Below are 18828 nucleotides of genomic sequence, written 5' to 3'. Positions count from 1 at the left end.
GCTGCTTGTATGTTACAACCCCTACCTGGATGTTCTGTTCTGTTCTTCTTTTCAAGATATAATCATCAGTGGACAATATAAAATAAAACAAGGGCTTTATTCTACGTTGTTTGACTTTGCAGGAGGAAGTGGCTGAGCAAGATGCTTTCAGTTGGCTTGTTTTCTTAGTGTAGCCACTTCATTCCTTTGCTGCTGTTGCCAGTGCTTATTAGTTTGCCTTCCACTAGGGTCCAGTTCCCACAAGTTCCTAGAAGGAGAAGATGATGTCTGAGAATTTGTCTCCTTGCTCTTCTCACTGGTAATTTGTTCAGGGAAACCAGCAACCACAAGGAGAAGTAGAAAACCTAGGGGCTAGGCAGACAGGAGACTGGCAGTAGATCCTTCCTTGGACAGGAAACTTCTCCAGCAACTGCCCCCAAATATCAGCTTCGGCAGTCATGAAATCAATAGGGGAATCATAGTAGCTTTGTTTTTGTGGCACATTTTCACCAGTGATTAACTAAGTTAACCCAATAACATTTGATCAGATAGCCTATTTGTCATTCTTCCATTCTGAGCAGTTTTGCCTGATTTTAGTTTCTCAGGTTAGAACTGAAATTCTGATAGCTTCTGGGCAATCTCTTTGTGCAGTCAATAAAGCTGGTTTTAGAGCTGCTTTTGAGAGTCCCAGAACAACTTATTGGAGAGAAGAGCATTTCCCTACTTGGAAGAGGGTCCCTAGGGGACCTCTGGTCAAGCAGAACTTCTTTTAATGATCATACGTTACAGAGAACTAATTATTTCAGGGTGGATCCTTCTGTAACCATAACAACATCTTCTACCACATTAGGAAGTTTGTAGAACATTCTCATTCTCTCCCTCTCTCCCTCTCTTGTGTATTTTGATAGCTGTCAAGTGCCATGTAGCTGACAAATTCAAAATCCAAGAACATAAATTTTAGAAAGACATCTTTCCTGCCAGTCAGTGGTAAAAACATGATTTTGAAAATTGTAAAGAATTGTTTCCAGGCAGACTAACAGCAAGCTAATTAAACCTTTGAAAGATTTGCTCCCCACGTCTGCACCATGCTGCCTCTTCTGACACAAATGAACTCTTCCACCTGCTTGTAACAGTCTCTCACAATGGGGAATAAAGGCTGTTCCCACCATCTCAAAACTGTCCAGCAAGGATTAAGCACGTATAAAGGCTACCGGTACAGAGTAAAACTAAATGGAATATCTGAGATGAGGGTGCGGCTGCTCCATTTGTTATAATGGCCCTTCTATTTTTGATATCTTACTAAAATATTTTCATATTTCTCCCAATTTAATTGATCTGAAAAAAATAATTGCAAAGTGTGATTGTTTTAATATGAATAACTAATTGGTTCTGGAGGAGAGTCTTCTGATGAAGAAAGCTGCTTTTAATCCAGCTTGCTTTTACATGTTTTGCTTTTCTGCAGTTTTTTGCAGTGGCTAATCAATTTAACCTGTGACTTTCTATTGCATTGTATCTTATTACTCTTTTCATTTTCATTTTAGAATTTAAACAATTCTTCATCCAAAATATAAAGTCAGAATGTGACAAAAGATGTTTCAAATAATTTTCTTGGTGGGCAGAATTGATTGTGACTGCCAGTTGACAGCTGCTACAATTGGATTGTGATGTGTGAAATGGCCCCAAGTAATTAAAACTTTAAAATTAGGATTTAGTCAAACCTCAATTAAATATTTTAAATCCAGTTGACCTACATGTGGAACAAAACAGCCACTTTAGTGTTTTACTGAGAACTATATGCCTTTAAAAATTAGAAACACTGGCTGTATTGAACCCAACCAGTTATGCGCAATAAAAGATGCTATTGTTATCACAGTGTCCGGCCCAGCCCAAGAACGACAAAGAATCAATCCAGTCAAACTTCAGTTCTTTATTTGCTCACACCATATAGACAGAATCTTGCCAGACTAAAGCTACTCTACCTAACCTGGGAAGGCTCTAGGGCAGGGCTAGTCTAAACCTCTTGGTCTTCCCACATTCCATCCCTGGACTGTGTTTGCTCTTATCTTGCTCTCCTCCTTGGAATGCGCTCCCTCCTTCCTGGGAACCAACAGCATTACTGAAATCCACCACACATTGTAATCCTAGGGGTCACAAATGGACCTAATTATCTCATAATAAATTGGTACTCTTTAAGTATCAGTAAATGCTTTTGTTTTCATGGTGCTTATGTATAGTTAATGTACTACACCTTGCAATAAATATACCTTGCAATTCAGCATTAGCCTCCTTAATTCTTGATGTTTGTCTTATCACTTAGGTTTCGTCACAGCCCTAATTGCTTTTATTTGAGAGACTGGATCATCCACAGCTGGATTAGGCAGTGCCTTAAGTTTGGTGCACAGGATAAAGCTTTGTATACTCTACAAAACAAGGTTTTTAAATTTTATTATATTTTATTTTGTATGTAAAAGAAAAAGGATACTAACGAAAGAGAAAAACAAATCTTTTCACAAAATCATACTTTGCTCATATACTAATCAGAACTAATGTTACATAGGAAATTCATGACATGTTATACAATTAAATTAATTTTTATACCAGTCTTCCTAACAATAAGTTAAAAATGGAAAATTAAATATATAAACATTATGTGTAGTCCAAAATTTGCAATCCTCCAATTGGGATTCCTGATGATAAAATGCTTGTCCAAATGTAGCAAAAAGGTAAGTTCTTCAGACCATTATATAATCGATGAGAGAATGGATGTCCTTGTAACGTAAGCCTTTTACAAACATGAATGTATATGGTTTCCATTTCCATTTCCCGCTTGTTTGTTTCCAAGCCATTGGTAATTAATTCAAAAGAACCAGAATATCTACAAAACTGAATAATTCTTTTAGGACAGTATTAATATGTGAAACAACCGGAATAGTTGAATAGAAGGGATCCACTAACACATGACCCCATCAGATGAGTATCATATCATGTCATATTGTATTGAGTAACACATCTACACTAATGAGCTGTACCCATCTAGTTCTTTTGATTTCTTTTTAAAAAGATATACTGTATGAATGTCCAATTGGCACAAAATAATAATTTTTGAATTAAATAAACTTTAGAACTATAGAACTGTGACGCATAGATACCCAAATGGTCTGCTGTTCACATTTGTATACTGAACGTTATAATTCCTTACTTAATTTCTCTTTATGCTCTTGAATATCTCAATTGGTATATTCTAACAAGGATTTGTAAATAGTTATTATAGGCTTTATTTGTAAAGAACGTATTTAATACTAAAACTTTTAATATGGGTGGTGGTGGTCTGTAACACTTAAGACTGATAGCACACATCTAACCATCAGTAAATGTTTTTATTGAAGATATTGCTACTCTGGGCCTCTTTTGCAAATAATACTTGGATTGCAACTACTCAAATAATGAACATGTGTAATTTAATCCTATTAATACATGTATTAATACTTTCCACACTGCATCTAGGTTCTCCAATAGATGGATTACCTTGCTATTTTCAAATCTGGATTCCCCTATAATGTCATTTATAGAATAAAGTAACTAGTTATTTTTCACTTGTCCTAGTATCTTTTTAGAAAGGGCATTAATTAGTTGTTCTGAAATCCTGGACAGATACAGTTCTTCATTTTAAGTCCTCTTCCATTTCTATGTAACGTGGATACAGTCTGGCTCAAGTAAAGAAATACTATGTTGATTTCAGTAAGGATGATTGAAGGCCTGCTTATGTCTCTCTTACTGAAATTTGTAAGTGAATACTTCTAATGCTTTTGCCCAGATTGTGATCAATTTGTTTATTAAGGGATTTAATAAATAGCTTGATTTATTTTATCAGTCTGTACAACCCGCAGTAGCATTTAAGGGGATGGCTTCTATTTAGCTGAGAACTATATTGAACAAAAGCAGAAATATCTATCTATCCAAGGCATTTTTCCATGCACAGAGAGCCACATTCCTTGAAGTACTTGCTTTTGTTCAAAACAGTTCTCAGCTAAATTGTTTTTGTTTGGCAACTCAGCTTAGATTTTTGAGGTCTCCTGCTTCAGCAATACAAAGATATTTCAACGTCAAAGTGCGGTCAAAGGAAATGGTTCTTCCTGCTGAAAGTTTAAAGGCTTGGAAGAAAGGATACAAAAGCATGTTCTTCTTTCCTGGTGTGCCATAGCTTGGCAGGAATCAAAATGAAGTGGCAGAGATTTGTGAATGCTATCTGTCCTTGGCTTGGAATGCAAAGGTCATTTACATATTGCATGTTGGAAAATGTAATGTGTATCGCTGTGAGAGCTCATTGCTTGTGATTAATGGAAGAGTACTAATTTCCCTGCAGAAGTTCACGAACAGAAGGTGGCTGGGTAGATTCATGTAGCTGGCTGGTTGTGTGCCCTAACTTCTGAAGATGAAAGGAAAACTGAGAGTGCTAGGGCTGCTGGGTGTATAGTTCTGCCTCTCTTCTTGATTAAAAGATTAGCTTGATGGAAGGGAGATGGGAAAGCTGTCATTGGTTTCCTGAAGCTTAGGTCAGTTAGTGCTGCCTGTCCTGGTTTTCATCCTCTAAAGCAGTGTTTTTCAAACTTGGTAACTTTGAGATATGTGGACTTCAGCTCCCAGAATTCCCCAGCCAGCATGCTGGCTGGGAAATTCTGGGAGCTGAAATCTACAATCTTAAAGTTGTCAAGTTTGAAAAACACTGATCTAAAGGCTGTGCTAGTCGGTGCAACAGCAGTTCACTGCTTTCCTCAGGCTCAAGTTACTCTGCATTTTGCAAATTCTTATATTCCCATGTCCGTCTATGAAAGCCAAAATAGAAGCAGAGTGCATACTGATAGATAACTCTTTAGATTTGCCCATCCGCATCACACATTCAGGCCACTATTCAGAATTACTGGAAGTATGGCATTAACACAACTTTGTCCTCTCTGCTCATTTTTTCCAGGTACAGTTTGGGATAATTCCAGATAGTTTTACATTCAATTTATTATTGGATTCTTTTATTAAAGATGAGAATTATGAAAGTAAGGAACAAATATTTATTATGCATTAGTTATTATGTATGTAATGTGTATTTTACATTTAGTATGTGTTGTACATTTCTGGATTTCCTGGATATGCCCATCTTTGAGCCTGTTTCTTTACAGCTGATTTACCATTATTTCAGGAATGGGCAATTTAAAAAAAGCAGGGGGGAAGGGATGACAGAAGTGAAGCAGGTGGCAAGATTAAAGGCAATGACGACAAATTCTTTTGTATAAAAAAGATATAATATAAAAATGCTTCCATCTTATTTTTGTAGTCTGCCAGTGGAAAGTGCCATTCTTTCCTAACAGCTGAAAAGCCACTGGGGAATAAATTGTCAGAGTCAGAGTGTCATGCAACTAAAAGAGTTTACCTAAAATGCCCTTAGAGCTTATTTGTGTCTTTTATATTGTTGTTGTTACTTCTTCAGTATAAAACAGAAACAGCAAAAAGATGCAAAGATTTGAAAAAGAAAAACAGAAGACACAAAATACATATATTTTAAAAATTCCTCCATTTTTAAACACAGCATTAAATCTTGACAGCCCAGAATAATATTGATCAGTCTTTCCATTATGCTGATAAAGAGGCAGTTCATAATTAGAGAGCAAGCATATTTTATCAAATCTGGGGTCTGACCACCTTTCCATTCTATTTTTTTACTATGCCCCATGCTCAGTAAATCCATAGTTATTCATATATTGATAAATGAAACAAAATCATATATCTTTAAATCATGTTACCCTTCCCAAAACAGTATCAACAAACTTAGGGGTATTAAATTAAAACAGAATAATAGTGGTGCAAGTCCATTTCATATGTTGTGTTTCCCCATCATTTTACACTTCCAGCATAATGGAGTTGACCACACTAGACCTCTTTAAATATTATCTGAGATATTCAATACACACAAAAAATAATTAGATCAAATTATGAAATCAGAAGATATTTGAATTGGGTATACTACTATTCTGCAGTTTTAGGAATTCAAATTCCCTTGGTCAAACCTTCCTCCTTTTTCCCAGGTTGTGGGAAGACCGTAATATCATATAAATAGGGAAGTAAATTGTATTTTCATCCCAGTATCTTCCAAATCTGCCTTGCAGTTTTAATGTTGGAAACAGTATAATTATGAGTAAAAGAGGACCCAAGGACTTCACTTGGAGAGAGTCACATAAGTTTATATTTATGCCCATAATGAGCTTTGCACATAATCACCTGGATTCCACTGAAAAAGAGAAGTCAAGATGTTTGCCCAGGAATAAAGCTGAACAGCAGGAAAATTAAAACCATCACAATCACATGGCAATGATAGTTTAGGTAAAGAAAATCAAGAGTTTCGTCCTTCGCATAAAAGTTTCTTAATTTATCAATCTGCTGAATGGTATTTATATAGGTATTTAATGTGGATATTAAAAGTATTATATGGGAGTCTATTTAAGTACATATATCAGTGTTGAAATTATATTAATTTTTACGACACCTATCTTTCCCCATAAGATCACTGGGATTTTTAACCACCTGTTTATATCATATTAATCTGAAATAAACAGTTTGATATATTTACTTCTATAAATACATTGGTGCAATAATTGTGGTAATACATTTTAAACAATCATTTTAATGCTTGTTTTTATGATTATTAGATGCTATGGCTGTAGTGACTGAGATAATGATACAGGAAGATTTTACTGAAGTGTCTACACAACTTCTCTCACTGTGTACCATGTACAAATATTTGGCAACCAAATCAGAACTTACGGTAAGCTACTTGCATAATGAAATGTTTGTGGTTATGGCTAAAGAGTAATATAGCTATATGATTCAGATGCAGCATGTCCATTCTTTCAAAATATGATTTAAAGCCAAGAATGACTTTTCATCCTTAGGTATAATTTAAGTTGTCAGGCTATGCCAGCTGGTATATGGCCCTTGATTGACCCCATGGCTACTCTTCCTTCTCCCAAAACATCTCCCTTCCTTCATCACCAGCTGTCAAAGCCGATGATTCCTGGTACCACACCTGATGTCTGCTATAGGATAGTCTACTTGACTATCCAGTGCCAACTGCTTCCTTTTGCCATTCTGTCCCCTTCAGAATGGGTGAAAGATAATCTGAAATTGATGTGAACCATGGTGCTGGCATTCCAGTTTGAACACCCACAAGCCATTCTCTGTTTCAGCTGTATCACACGTTTATCTTTTTTTTCTAATAAGAGCTTTATTAAAGTTCCAGAAAAGATTAAAATACAAAATACAGAAAAGTTAGAATACAGAATTAAAGAAGAAAGACAAACAAAAAAGTGCAAGAGTAGCAAGGAAACTACAAAGAAGGTGACTTCTGACCCATCTTGCTACTTTCCCAGGCTCTCCGATCTTGTTAGGCAGCTGTGACTGTGATATGTTCAAGATGGATCACAGCCCTTAGGAATTAAATTGCAGCCCTGTCCTTACTTATCTTCTTAGAATGTGTCTCACCTGAAAAACTGTTCTGCTTCTTTCATGTAGGGCCTTGAGGCCTAGAAGTGATAAAAGTCCAGTGGATTTTGATAGCAAAGTTTTTCAGTTTTTAGTATGTGGGAAAAGATGCTATAAAAATGCTGATGGTCCTGAAATAGCAGTTTAGAAAAGTGACTCCCCTCATTTGAAGAACTTGGAAACATTGAAGGAAAATTGTTTTTTATTGTAAGACAAACAATTGGCTTCATATACTAAAGTTTTGTGTAAAAATTATTTTTAAAAATGAAGTTATGGTTTCCTTTCAGTTTCATAATCATGGCAAATAAGAAGAGAATATCTATAGCAAATAAGATCCTATATATTTTTTTCTTTCCTCACTCTTTCTTAACCCTAAATTTACAAATGGATGTTTGATTTCTTTCTTACTTCTTTTATTCATATCTTACTACAGTTAGCCATCTTGATAAGGCTGATTTATGTTAAGATTTTGCTGTTCCTTTTAACTTAGATCAAATTTTCTAGAGTTACTTGTGACCCAAGTTTCATATAGAATGTCTTTATGTTCAGCTCTAATAAATTGTGCTGGCAGAACATGCAATGAATTCTTATTATTCTTTCTTTGTCTCCCATATAGCAATGTAATCCTATGTAAAAGCTACTTTGTTTTTTAAAAATAAATCTTTAACAAGAAAGTAAAAAGAAAGAAAGAAAGGGATTAGCAAAAACACATTGCATACAGGAAATCATTCTGCCTAATGTTTAAATACATCATTAAAACTCAACTACATGGAATCCTATTGATCACTTTTCCCACTAAATTGGTAGAGAACCAGTTCAAAAGACAACATGGAATGTATATTGTCAATTCAGGATTATGAATCTGTGATTACTTGATCTTTTGAACTTGAAGAGCATTTTTTTTCTCCCCCTGCTTGATAAAACCATAAGTTTTCACATAGTATTAAGTTCCAAGTTCTTGGAGTATAATGTAAAATAATGTTTACATCTGTAAATCTTTTTTTAATGACTTGTTCATTTGTATTCTGTAGAATAATTGAAGACAGTCTGTATGCCCAGTGATAAGACTGAAAGTTAGGAAAGTTAAACCCCTCACCATCCATATGATAGTTCTAACTTAGGTAAAGAAAATGGAGCGGTTTGTCCTTCCCATTACAAAGAATCTTAGTATCTTATGAGTCTGCTTAAAATCAGTATATCATGGAAGTACTATTCATTTTTACAGTATCTTCCTTCCTAAACTCAGTGTCAATTCTTATCTGAGATTTTTTTAAAAAGTGATATATTTACATCCACAAGTGAAGGAAGCTGCTGTTTTGTGCCTATCTCTATCCTCAGATTGCTGTCAGCTTTCTCTGTATGTGAGAATACATGTATAAGGAGAAAGGGAGGGAGGGAGAAAGGGATGGAGGGAAGAAAAGAAAAGAAAAGCCTCTAAGTTGAGGTTAGTTCCTCTTGACATTATGGACATGACCATACAGTCTCCTTGGCAACAGTAGATTTGAGTTCTTCCATGTTTTTTTCTTTTACTCTGCAGTCTAGTTTACAGCCCTGATATTCCCTGGAGGTTGCCTATCCAAATACTAAGCAGGCCCAACCCTGCTTAACTGAGAGCCCAGTCAAAATGAGCTCTAAACAAGAGTCCTGCAACTTGCTGAAGCGTGCACAGAGATGCTTTGTTTAATAAAGCAGAAAATTGGGAGGGATGTGGAACCCTGTTCTGTTTTCACATTTTTCAAGCAATATTTCCTGTTTTTAGTGGGAAGAAGAGAAAAATCTTGGAGCATCTCTGTTGTTAGTGGGCCTCAAGCAGACCAACACCATTGGATTCAGTTCTCAGCTATATGGCTATGCACTTCTTGGTAAGTTTTAACAAATATTTAATTAAAAAGTATTTCCTTATTTTTTTATTGATTAGTTGGAGTAAGTGGAATTATAACATCCTTCAATTAAATTCTAATATGTCTTGACACATTATAAAGTCAGAACTAAATCAAATTAAGCATATTGGCACACAGTCCAAATAATCTGGCTAGTCTCAACAATCAGTTCAAAGTTCCACTGAATATTTGTAAAGTCCAAAAGGTGGAATCTATCTTTCTTGGGTCATCTCAACCATCTGCCCACACAAACAGTCAACTGAGGAAGGAGGTAAATGGTAACAAGCAGAAATTACTAGTTAGCTATACACGAGGGAGTCATTTGCTGTTTTCCAACTAGAGGCCTATGATCCCCAGGAGTAAAGATATTCCATGTGGCATTATAGGTTCCTCTGTCACATCCTCCAAGCTAACTTACCTTATTTGCAGTTGGTTTAAACCTGAATAGGGTCTAGACCCAACTTGAAACAGGGCCAGACTTCTCAAGAGAAAGATGTGTTTGAAATGTCCTCCTTGTAGTCCTGTACTGTCTCTTAAAATTCCTACCTGTATGTATGGGAGGTTATTTCCCTATAGTTAATTATTATTTAGTAAATATTAGATGCTGTAAATTAACATTTAAAGAAGGGAGAATGTTCCCTCTAGGACAGTCCCTAATCCCTTCAATTCATTTTGGGATTTCAGAATACTTTTTTATTAAAGTTCAGCATACAATGTCTGAATTCCCTCTATTTCAATGTCTTTTTTATATTTTACCATGGCTTTATTGTGTGCACAGTTAAAAACCCCTTGCCCTCCCCTGTGAGTAGCTGTTAATTGGCATGCTACCTTCAGGTGAGAGACAGGCTTTATCAAAAAGTGTTGGATAGTTGCCCTTATGCATGCAGTGGTTTCTCAGCTGTGATAAGAGTGGTGGTGACATATCAGGATTAGATGCTGATCTGATTTTACCTGGTGGTACAATTTAAAAAGTGGCAGATTCTACTGCAATAGAGATCAAAATTGTAAACTAATTAGCACCACATTTTTATCCCACTTCAGCTACCCTTTTTAAAAAACTGTCTTTGATTGGTATTTTCAAATCTTTAAAATACATCCTTGAATAGTTTAGGGAGAAATTGGGTTTTGCAAAATATTTTACTTCTGTAGACAGAAGACTCACCTGAACATTCTGAAGGTCCAAAGCTACTTTCTGTTGTGCTAAGCCTTTTCCAATCTTGCCAGATCTGATGGAGTAGACCTGTATAAAGAATGAAAGATGCCGGTAGACACAGACTAGCCTAGAGCATTTTAGCAGGTTATCTTTAGCTGTGCTCCAGTTAACTTTTTAAGTGTGTGGTCCTTGCTGCTTCATGGGTTCCCTCCTTGAAAAAGAAAGAGGGGTAAGTGAATGTCACAACAGGTTGCATAGTTAATTGTTCCTTTGTGATTAATATAATGTAAATGTGATGTAATTGTAGTAAGAGATGCAAAGCTACATGTAAAAGCCTTTTCTGCTATAGCTAAGCCCACCTTATGGAACATTCTACTTCCAGAGATCAGGTTGGCCCTGATCCTGCTGGCCTTTCATAAGGCCCTAAAGACCTGCTCTGGCCCCGGGCCTGGGGCCCCAAGTGCGCTCAGGGACCTGTTTTTTTGGCTGTATTAGTGATTTGGGTTATAATGCTTCTCAGCTGCTATGTATTTTAATTGTTCTAATGTTTTAAATTGTTTTTACTTTATTTTAATTCTGTTCACCACCCAGAGTAACTTATCAAGATGGGCGACCATACAAATTGAATAAACAAACAAACAAATGAGGAATAAGTAAAGCAAAACTTAATTTCAACTAGGCCAAGAAATATTTATTGAAATCACACACTCTGTTCCTAGAAAAACTATATAAATGTTGTTTCAACATTGTTTAAAGGCCCTTTTTGTGGACTGTAGGAGACTATGGGACGCGGTGGCGCTGCGGGTTAAACCGCTGAGCTGTCGATCGGAAGGTCGGCGGTTCGAAACCGCGCGGCGGGGTGAGCTCCCGTTGCTCGTCCCAGCTTCTGCACACCAAGCAGTTCGAAAACATGCAAATGTGAGTAGATTAATTGGTACCGCTTCGGCAGGAAGGTAACGGCGTCATGCTGGCCACATGACCCGGAAGTGTCTATGACAACGCCAGCTCCAAGGCTTTGAAACGGAGATGAGCACCGCCCCCTAGAGTCGGACACGACTGGACTTTACGTCAAGGGAAACCTTTACCTTTACCTTTACCTAGGAGACTATAAAAGCAAAGGAGACACTGAAAAGCATTCTGAAATCCAAAACTAGATGGATTTCTTAACGCCCCTCTGGGAATTATGTACCTGCTTTCTGCTCTGAATTTAACAGTAATAATAGAGGAGGGGGAGTTGTTGTTGTTATTATGGTCAATGTAGAAGAAGGTGTTAAACTATCCCTTCTCATATCCTATAATCTCAGTTAAAATTTTCGGCCTGCCTACCAGTACTCCTTGTTCATTTTTAAAGAAAATGGTGACATAATTTCTAGTTTCATATTCATTATCATGTCCCAAGTCTTAGCATTGTTTTCTCCTTTAAGCAATGGAGTACCTCTCACAATGACCATTTAATAACAGGTAAAGTGGAGCTGCAGAAAGGATTGCGAGCTGTTTACCACCAAATGCCGCTCATGTGGACCCCGGGCTATCTGAATAGAGCCTTGCAAGTAATGGAGAATGTGGCCTCACTTCCTGAAGATGTGAAGCTTTGCCAGGAAGCAGTAAGCGAAAAATAATTTAACCAAATGTGCCTGGTGTATTCCTGGCTCAGCAGCAGGGTTTTTATGTAGTTTGAATATGTATTGAAGTACTTGTTGAATACTACTGTGCTTATCTTCACCTTGAAAAGAAAATGATGTTTCCAGAAAGTCCAGGGAAAATGTTCTCCTCACCCATACCTCGCTGCTGATTCTGATTCTGACAGTTATCAATAATGCAGCCAGTCTTTCCTATTCCCTTGATTCGAGCAACTTCTCATGCAATGCTTCTGAATATCAACTTCTGGGAAACACATTCAAAAACCTGTAATACTGTCACTCAGATTTCCATTCAGACAGACTTTCTTGTTTGTCTGTTATCTAAGTGAGGGTACAGGTACGTGATTCTGTTGAAAACCATAGACAAGCTATTATGTAGCCTTTTCTTTCCAAAACAGGAATTCAGATAGAAATTATGGGACATAATACGCTATAATCTCTTCTTATACTTGTAATTGTTGTGGAAGATTTAAACTATTTTCAGCAAAGAGCATCTGTGACTTATTTGGGGTCAATAATAAAATCAATAGTAATTTCAGAAAAGCCTGGTCTGCTTCATCAAATAGCAGTGTTCAACCAACATGCAAGCATGGGGAAAAAACAACAAGTTAATAATTCTTAAAATTCCCAGTCTTTTAAAATTATTTTGGTCATTAAATAGTTTAGTGTGCACTGTTGTTTTATATTTTCAGTTTACAATATACACTGTTAAAAAAGTTAAGCCCTTTTCTGCAGTTAAAGCCATGACCTTTGAAAAAAACAAAAAATTAAGGTACTATGTCCTGTTTTCAATCCACTTTGTTGTTAAAATTTGATTCTATCTTTTGTTTGGCTTTTTATTTTAATATTGTGTTCTCAAAATGTTAAGGAAGATGCACAGATTGCAAAAAAGATACCCACAGACATGACACTTTTTTGTGTTACTTTAAGCCACCCGCTGCTTTTTTTCTTTTTTTGTTGCAAAGGTTGATGTTCTGGCAGACATTTTGCACCCAGCGCCTGAGCCTGAGGTTTCTCTAGAAGACACCAAGGATTCAGAAGAAACACCAAAACAGACACCGCCAGAAGAAACAGAGGTGCTTCGACTGCCTGAATACCTAAACCAATTCAAGGTATGCAGTTTCCTTCTACTTCTGTTTTGTTTTTTTCTCCTGAGGAAATAAGGCTCCATGGCTACCCCACTAGTAATAGCACCAGGTTCTTAGGTATTGATGCTGAACTACATTCTTACTGTTTCAGACAGGAATTTGTCTGGAGAAGATCAAGTTCAGTGTCATTTTCCTATTGCCTGGTTGCTGAGAAGCTGTTTTTGCTTTTCATAGTAAAGGTAAAGGTTTCCCTTGACATTAAGTCCAGTCGTGTCCGACTCTAGGGGACGGTGCTCATCTCCGTTTCAAAGCCGAAGAGCCAGTGTTTGTCCGTAGACACTTCCGTGGTCATGTGGCCGGCATGACTACTTTTCATACATCTGCCTTAATAAGTGAAACTCCTAATAACTAAAATGAAATGTCACTTCTGGCCACTTGTCCTTTGCGTCATCTCTTCCTTATTCAGGTACATGCTCTTACTCACAACTTGTGAGGCCGGGATGGTTTTAACAAAAAATTTACTTCTGTATGTAGATGCCCGTATATCAGTTGGAAAATTTTCCCGGTAATTCTGATTTCATATATAAAAGCTATAGAACATGTGTATCACAGCATCATATTTATTCTTTTTGGATTCCTCATCATCTCAGAAGGCTTTAGATTTATTATCTTCCTTCCTTCTTTGGTTGGTTATTGAATGACGTCTTTATGTAAGGATTACATAGAGCTGATACAGCTTAATGGTTAGAATGTTGGACTACACCTGTTAGATAAAGACCAAGTGTGAAGTTCACTGTTAGCTAGGGGACCTCACAAAATGATATCTCAGTCCAATTTACCTCATACAGTGGTTGTTACAAAGATTTCTCCTATGTATACTGCCACCTCCTAAAGGAAAGACCAGATATAATCTAACCAGTACATTTTGATTCAGGGCTCCTTTTGAGGGCTCAGTTGAAGTCTAAATATGCAGAAGTCACCAAGGTTGAGAAAGGATGATAAAATACTGAATGCTTCATCATTGGCCTAAAAAAATGTTGAACTATATGTCAGAATTATTCTTAGTCTAGTCAAGGCACCTTATTAACATCTCAAAAGGTATGAAGCTTTACAAGTCTTAACAAAAACTGAGAAGAATGTGTTTGACAGTCACCTCACCAGTCTCATCATTAGGCCATTAAGCCAAAAAGGGGAGAGTGGCAAAAGTCCAGGACTGAATATGCATCCAAAGATTGGGGTAAAGAAAGCAGAACACAGAGGGGGAAATGGGAGACTAGGATGAGTTTTACACAGTACTAAAAACAAGGTGCCAGTAGATCATACTCAGAACTCAGATACTTCTGCACTAAATTTGATTAATAAATAAGTAAATAATGCACAAAGTATATGAAATAAATAGGGATAACTAGAGATCCTAATTCAGGAAAACAATGACAAATATAATGTGACGGGTATTATTGGAACGTGTTGGGATGGCACTCCTGATTAGCAAACAGTAATGGAAGGCTACAGTTTATTCAAAAGGAACAGACCCAAGAGAAAGGATGGGGGGTGTTACATTGTACATAAAGGAAAAATATGCTTGAACTGAAATTCAGCAGAGCATGGAAATCCTGTTGAAAATATCTGGGAATAATTACAAGAGAGAGAAAAAAATGGACACCACTGTGGGAGTATATTATAGACCACCAGGGCAGGCAGAAGAAACAAATGAGGCCTTTCTGCATCTGGTGACCAGTTTTTCAAAGATGTATGCAATAGTTTTCAATTATCCTGATAATCTGCTGGGAATCTAACTTTGCCAAGAGTCAGACGTCCAAATACTTCTTGTCTTCCCTCACTGAATTTCATTGGCCAGAAGGTGGAAGAAAACTGAAAAATTCCACAAAATTGTATATTGAAGGTGCAGTCTCAAACAGTCCCTACAAGAAAGAAAAGTAGGAATGATCTAGAGAGGCCAACATGAGTACATGCAGAGTTCTCTAAAATGCTAAAAAAAGAGGGGGAGGGGAAAATGGAAGGAGGACATACCTGAAGAAGAATGCAAGGTGGTCTCTCAAAGCAGTAACTCTGTTAGAAAAGCTGAAGTTCAGAATGAGCTAAAGCTTGCAGGAGATATGAAAAATAACAATTGTTCTTGGGTATACAGAACTCCTTATCTCCTGTTTTTGTGTCTGTCTTCTCTCAGAAGGGAAATGGAACCTTAGGTGGTCATCATTACGCCACCAAAAGAATGAGGGAACTGCAGCTTAGGATGGGCAATGAGGGGGTAAAAGAGAAATAAACTAAATTAAACAAATTCAAGTCTCCAGGGCCAGATAGAATACTGAGGTTGGTTGCACAACCACTTTGCTAATATTTGAGAACTTCTGGAGGACTGGTAAAATTCCAGAAGCTGGGAGGAGAGCAAACAGCATCCTTATCTTCCAGAAGAGAAGTTACGAACTGTCAGCATCTTGATGGTTCATAATCATAACTTTTATCAACTCAGCCCCATTGATTTTCATGGGGCTTACTTTCAAGTGATGGTACAGGACCACAGATTTGCTAAGAGAATAAATAGGTTTGGGGAAGGAATGAACCACAGACAGACAGGATGGAGAAGCCGAAGCATTCCAAGTATTGTTGGACTACAAATCCTGTCATTCCAGTCCATTGATTATTCCATCTGAATTAATGAGAGTTCAGTGCCAATTATATTTTGGTGATTCAGCTATTAACTTGAGCTCCTTGGCAGGATGGAAGTTTCATTTTTTAAATGAGTGATAGAAAATAGATAGGAAGATAGATGCTTTTGAACTGTGGTGTTGGAGGAGAATTCTGAGAGTGCCTTGGACTGCAAGAAGATCAAACCAGTCCATACTCCAGGAAATAAGGCCAGACTGCTCACTTTAGGGAATGATATTAAAGGCAAAACTGAAGTACTTGGCCACATAATGAGAAGACAGGATGGAGAAGTCACGAAAAGTCAGAAGCAACTAATAAATAATTCAGTAGGCTGTGATCTAAGAAATTTAGAAGACTGGTTCACTGTGGGCCTTATTTGACCATAAAAGTCAATGCCAGCTAATCCTTAGGTTTCTAAATTATATTACTTTATTCACTGTCAGTAACTTCTTTGAAAAAAACATAGAACTTAAAAAAGCTGGTGTTCATCTAAGACAGTTTTCTTCTCATTCTCTAGGATGCTCCTCTGTTAGGACAATTTGCCTTCTGCCCAGTGAATGTCAAGCTGTTCTATAAAACATCCCTAACCACAGATTGCCCTGCATCTTAAAGCACTTAATTGAATTATTTTTTTATCATTCATCACTGGGTGTGTTGCAAAAAATACTGCACCATCTATCTGAGTGGAACTACTCTCCTGTCTGGCCCAAGACCCCACTTCCAGCCCACCCTTATATATCCCCAGAGGCAGAAGGAAGGCACTTTCCACAGCTGCTTACACTGAGCTGAACGTAACATCAGGAGCACCATTCGAAATAGGCCATATAGGAATGTACTGTGCAAAAGCATGAAAGCTCGTGGGCTCTATTCACTAGGCAATTAGTAGTTAAATTATTCCCATCTGTTGACAGGAAGGTTAGCTGAAGCAACTTGGGGTGGTGAGTCTTTGCATCAGCAGTGTGCTGGAGGGTGGGGATAGAGAACTCTAAAGCATTGGGATGGCGAGCAAGCCATTTATCATTGGTTAGGATAATGAGTTTTTATTAATGAAGGTTTATTAATGCTTTTATAAGCTAAGCCTACTCCAGCACTTAGCTGAACTAAAAATTTATCAATTTGGTCTCTGCTTTGTTATTGCTAAATAATATAATTTTTTACAAAGATCTAGCTCGTATATGTCATTTTATTTATTTATTTATTTATTTATTGGATTTGTAGGGCTGCCCAATTCAAACAGTGTAACTTTGGGCGGCTTACAGCAAAAAACAAAGAGTAAACTTAAATAAATAAATAGCCACGTAACATTAAAAAAACTACCCAATATCTGAAATATAAAACATTGCATGGTTTTGTTTGGTTTTTCCTTTTGGGAAAGGCTGAATGCTCATTTATTGTGGCCAGGGCACTTTTCCAAGAATAAATGTCATATGCCTACTTGTAGAATGTCAGATTCCAGTTCCAAAGGGAAGAAAGGTTATATGGGCCAGACCCGTCCATCACGGATGTAGTGCAACTGACTGATCAGCTGTTCCTTTCCTTTCCTTTCTCTCTTTCATGCTGACCGGGACAGGAGCTGAACTCTAAACTCCACTCGCTTGGCAAGGTGGAATCTACAAGGCTGCTAACCCTGACCACCCAGCTTGTTGAGGAGAAGCTACCAGCATCTGAAGAGGAAGACATTGCAAAATACAGACAGAAACTTAAGGAGTGGGAGAAGGAGCAAACAATGCTGATTGAAAGGGAGAAAGAGATGAAAGAAAAAGCCAAGGAAATGATGGAAGCCCGAAGAAAAGCCAACGCATCTACATGATGCTTCTGCCTATAGACTTCCATGATGCCTCAGATCGTCTTGGCAATAAACAAGAGTCTCATCCAGGCTAGTACCTTATTGCAACACAGTCTTGACTGTACATAGATTAAACCGTTACACATCCAGGTTGTATGTCATTCCCCCTCCTTTGAAATCTATAATTACTATTGTTCTTCTGAAAGTATCCATTACCTCTGTTGTGTCTGAGAGCAAAGGTCTGTCATTTAATCCAATGATCCCTTTCTAAAATGTTTGGGTGAAACAGTACATTCAGAAGCACTATTGTCATCATCAGCATACACTGTTTTTCGTGATAGTTATTGACGAGTTGCTGGTGGCCTAGAAATAATTAATAAATAAATAAATGCGATTTGAATGTGTACATATATTCACGCATATTCCATTATTTCTGTATCTGAGCACTGTTTCCCAACTTTCCAACTTAGGAGTTAAAGGGTGGTTCAGAGAATCAGTAATAATCTGTTCTCCCATGACCTGTGAATGGTGTTAATCTGGATCAGATTTTCTCAGCCCTTGAAATATGTCAGACTACAACTCCTGTTACCCAGCGAATATGAGTGGAAGACGCTGATCAAGACTCTGCTTAGGAAGGCACTGTATACTTTTATAATAAAACACAGTAAAACCTCAATAAAATAGATCTGTTCATTTTGCATGTCAATCTTCTTCCAATGTTGAAATTTAAATATAAAACTAAAAATGCCATCAGGAGCTAATACATCTGGAAGAGTGCAATAAACCTAGTTCCTGATTGCTGGTTAATTGTTTTATATTTGTTTTTAGTTGGCATTGTGTATTTTGTTTTTATACCTTTATTTGCTGGTTTACTGTATGCCACCCAGGCTCTCATTGTTCAAGTTGGGCAGCTATATAAATGCTTTAAGTATAATATGATACAGGTAGCCATTGGCTTATGTCCATTCATTCAGCAACCATTCAAACTTGCAGTGGTGCTCAATGAGTGGTACTTATGACTGGTTCTTGGAGTTCTGGACGTTGCAGGGTCACCATGGTTACATGATCATGATTTGTGACCTTCCCTGCTGGCTTCCCACAAAGTCAA

At 37.2% G+C, this 18828-nt stretch overlaps 1 protein-coding gene across 1 annotated transcript in view; it reads left to right on the top strand.

The window, feature by feature from the left end:
• MRPS27 (mitochondrial ribosomal protein S27) overlaps nucleotides 1-18527 on the top strand; it is a 56056-nt gene extending 37529 nt beyond the window's left edge. The window contains exons 5-11 of the mRNA XM_063295498.1: nucleotides 2297-2411; nucleotides 4949-5027; nucleotides 6675-6790; nucleotides 9266-9368; nucleotides 12001-12143; nucleotides 13145-13291; nucleotides 17505-18527. Of these exons, the coding sequence (XP_063151568.1) occupies nucleotides 2297-2411; nucleotides 4949-5027; nucleotides 6675-6790; nucleotides 9266-9368; nucleotides 12001-12143; nucleotides 13145-13291; nucleotides 17505-17744 (943 nt within the window). The 3' untranslated portion in view covers nucleotides 17745-18527. The remainder of the gene's footprint in view (nucleotides 1-2296; nucleotides 2412-4948; nucleotides 5028-6674; nucleotides 6791-9265; nucleotides 9369-12000; nucleotides 12144-13144; nucleotides 13292-17504) is intronic.
• Nucleotides 18528-18828: the final 301 nt, after the last annotated feature.

Source organism: Candoia aspera, chromosome 2 (assembly GCF_035149785.1).
Source record: "Candoia aspera isolate rCanAsp1 chromosome 2, rCanAsp1.hap2, whole genome shotgun sequence".
Lineage (NCBI taxonomy): Eukaryota > Metazoa > Chordata > Lepidosauria > Squamata > Boidae > Candoia > Candoia aspera.
The sequence above is the reverse complement of the archived record's forward strand: the minus strand, read 5'-3'. Positions and strand labels throughout refer to the sequence as shown.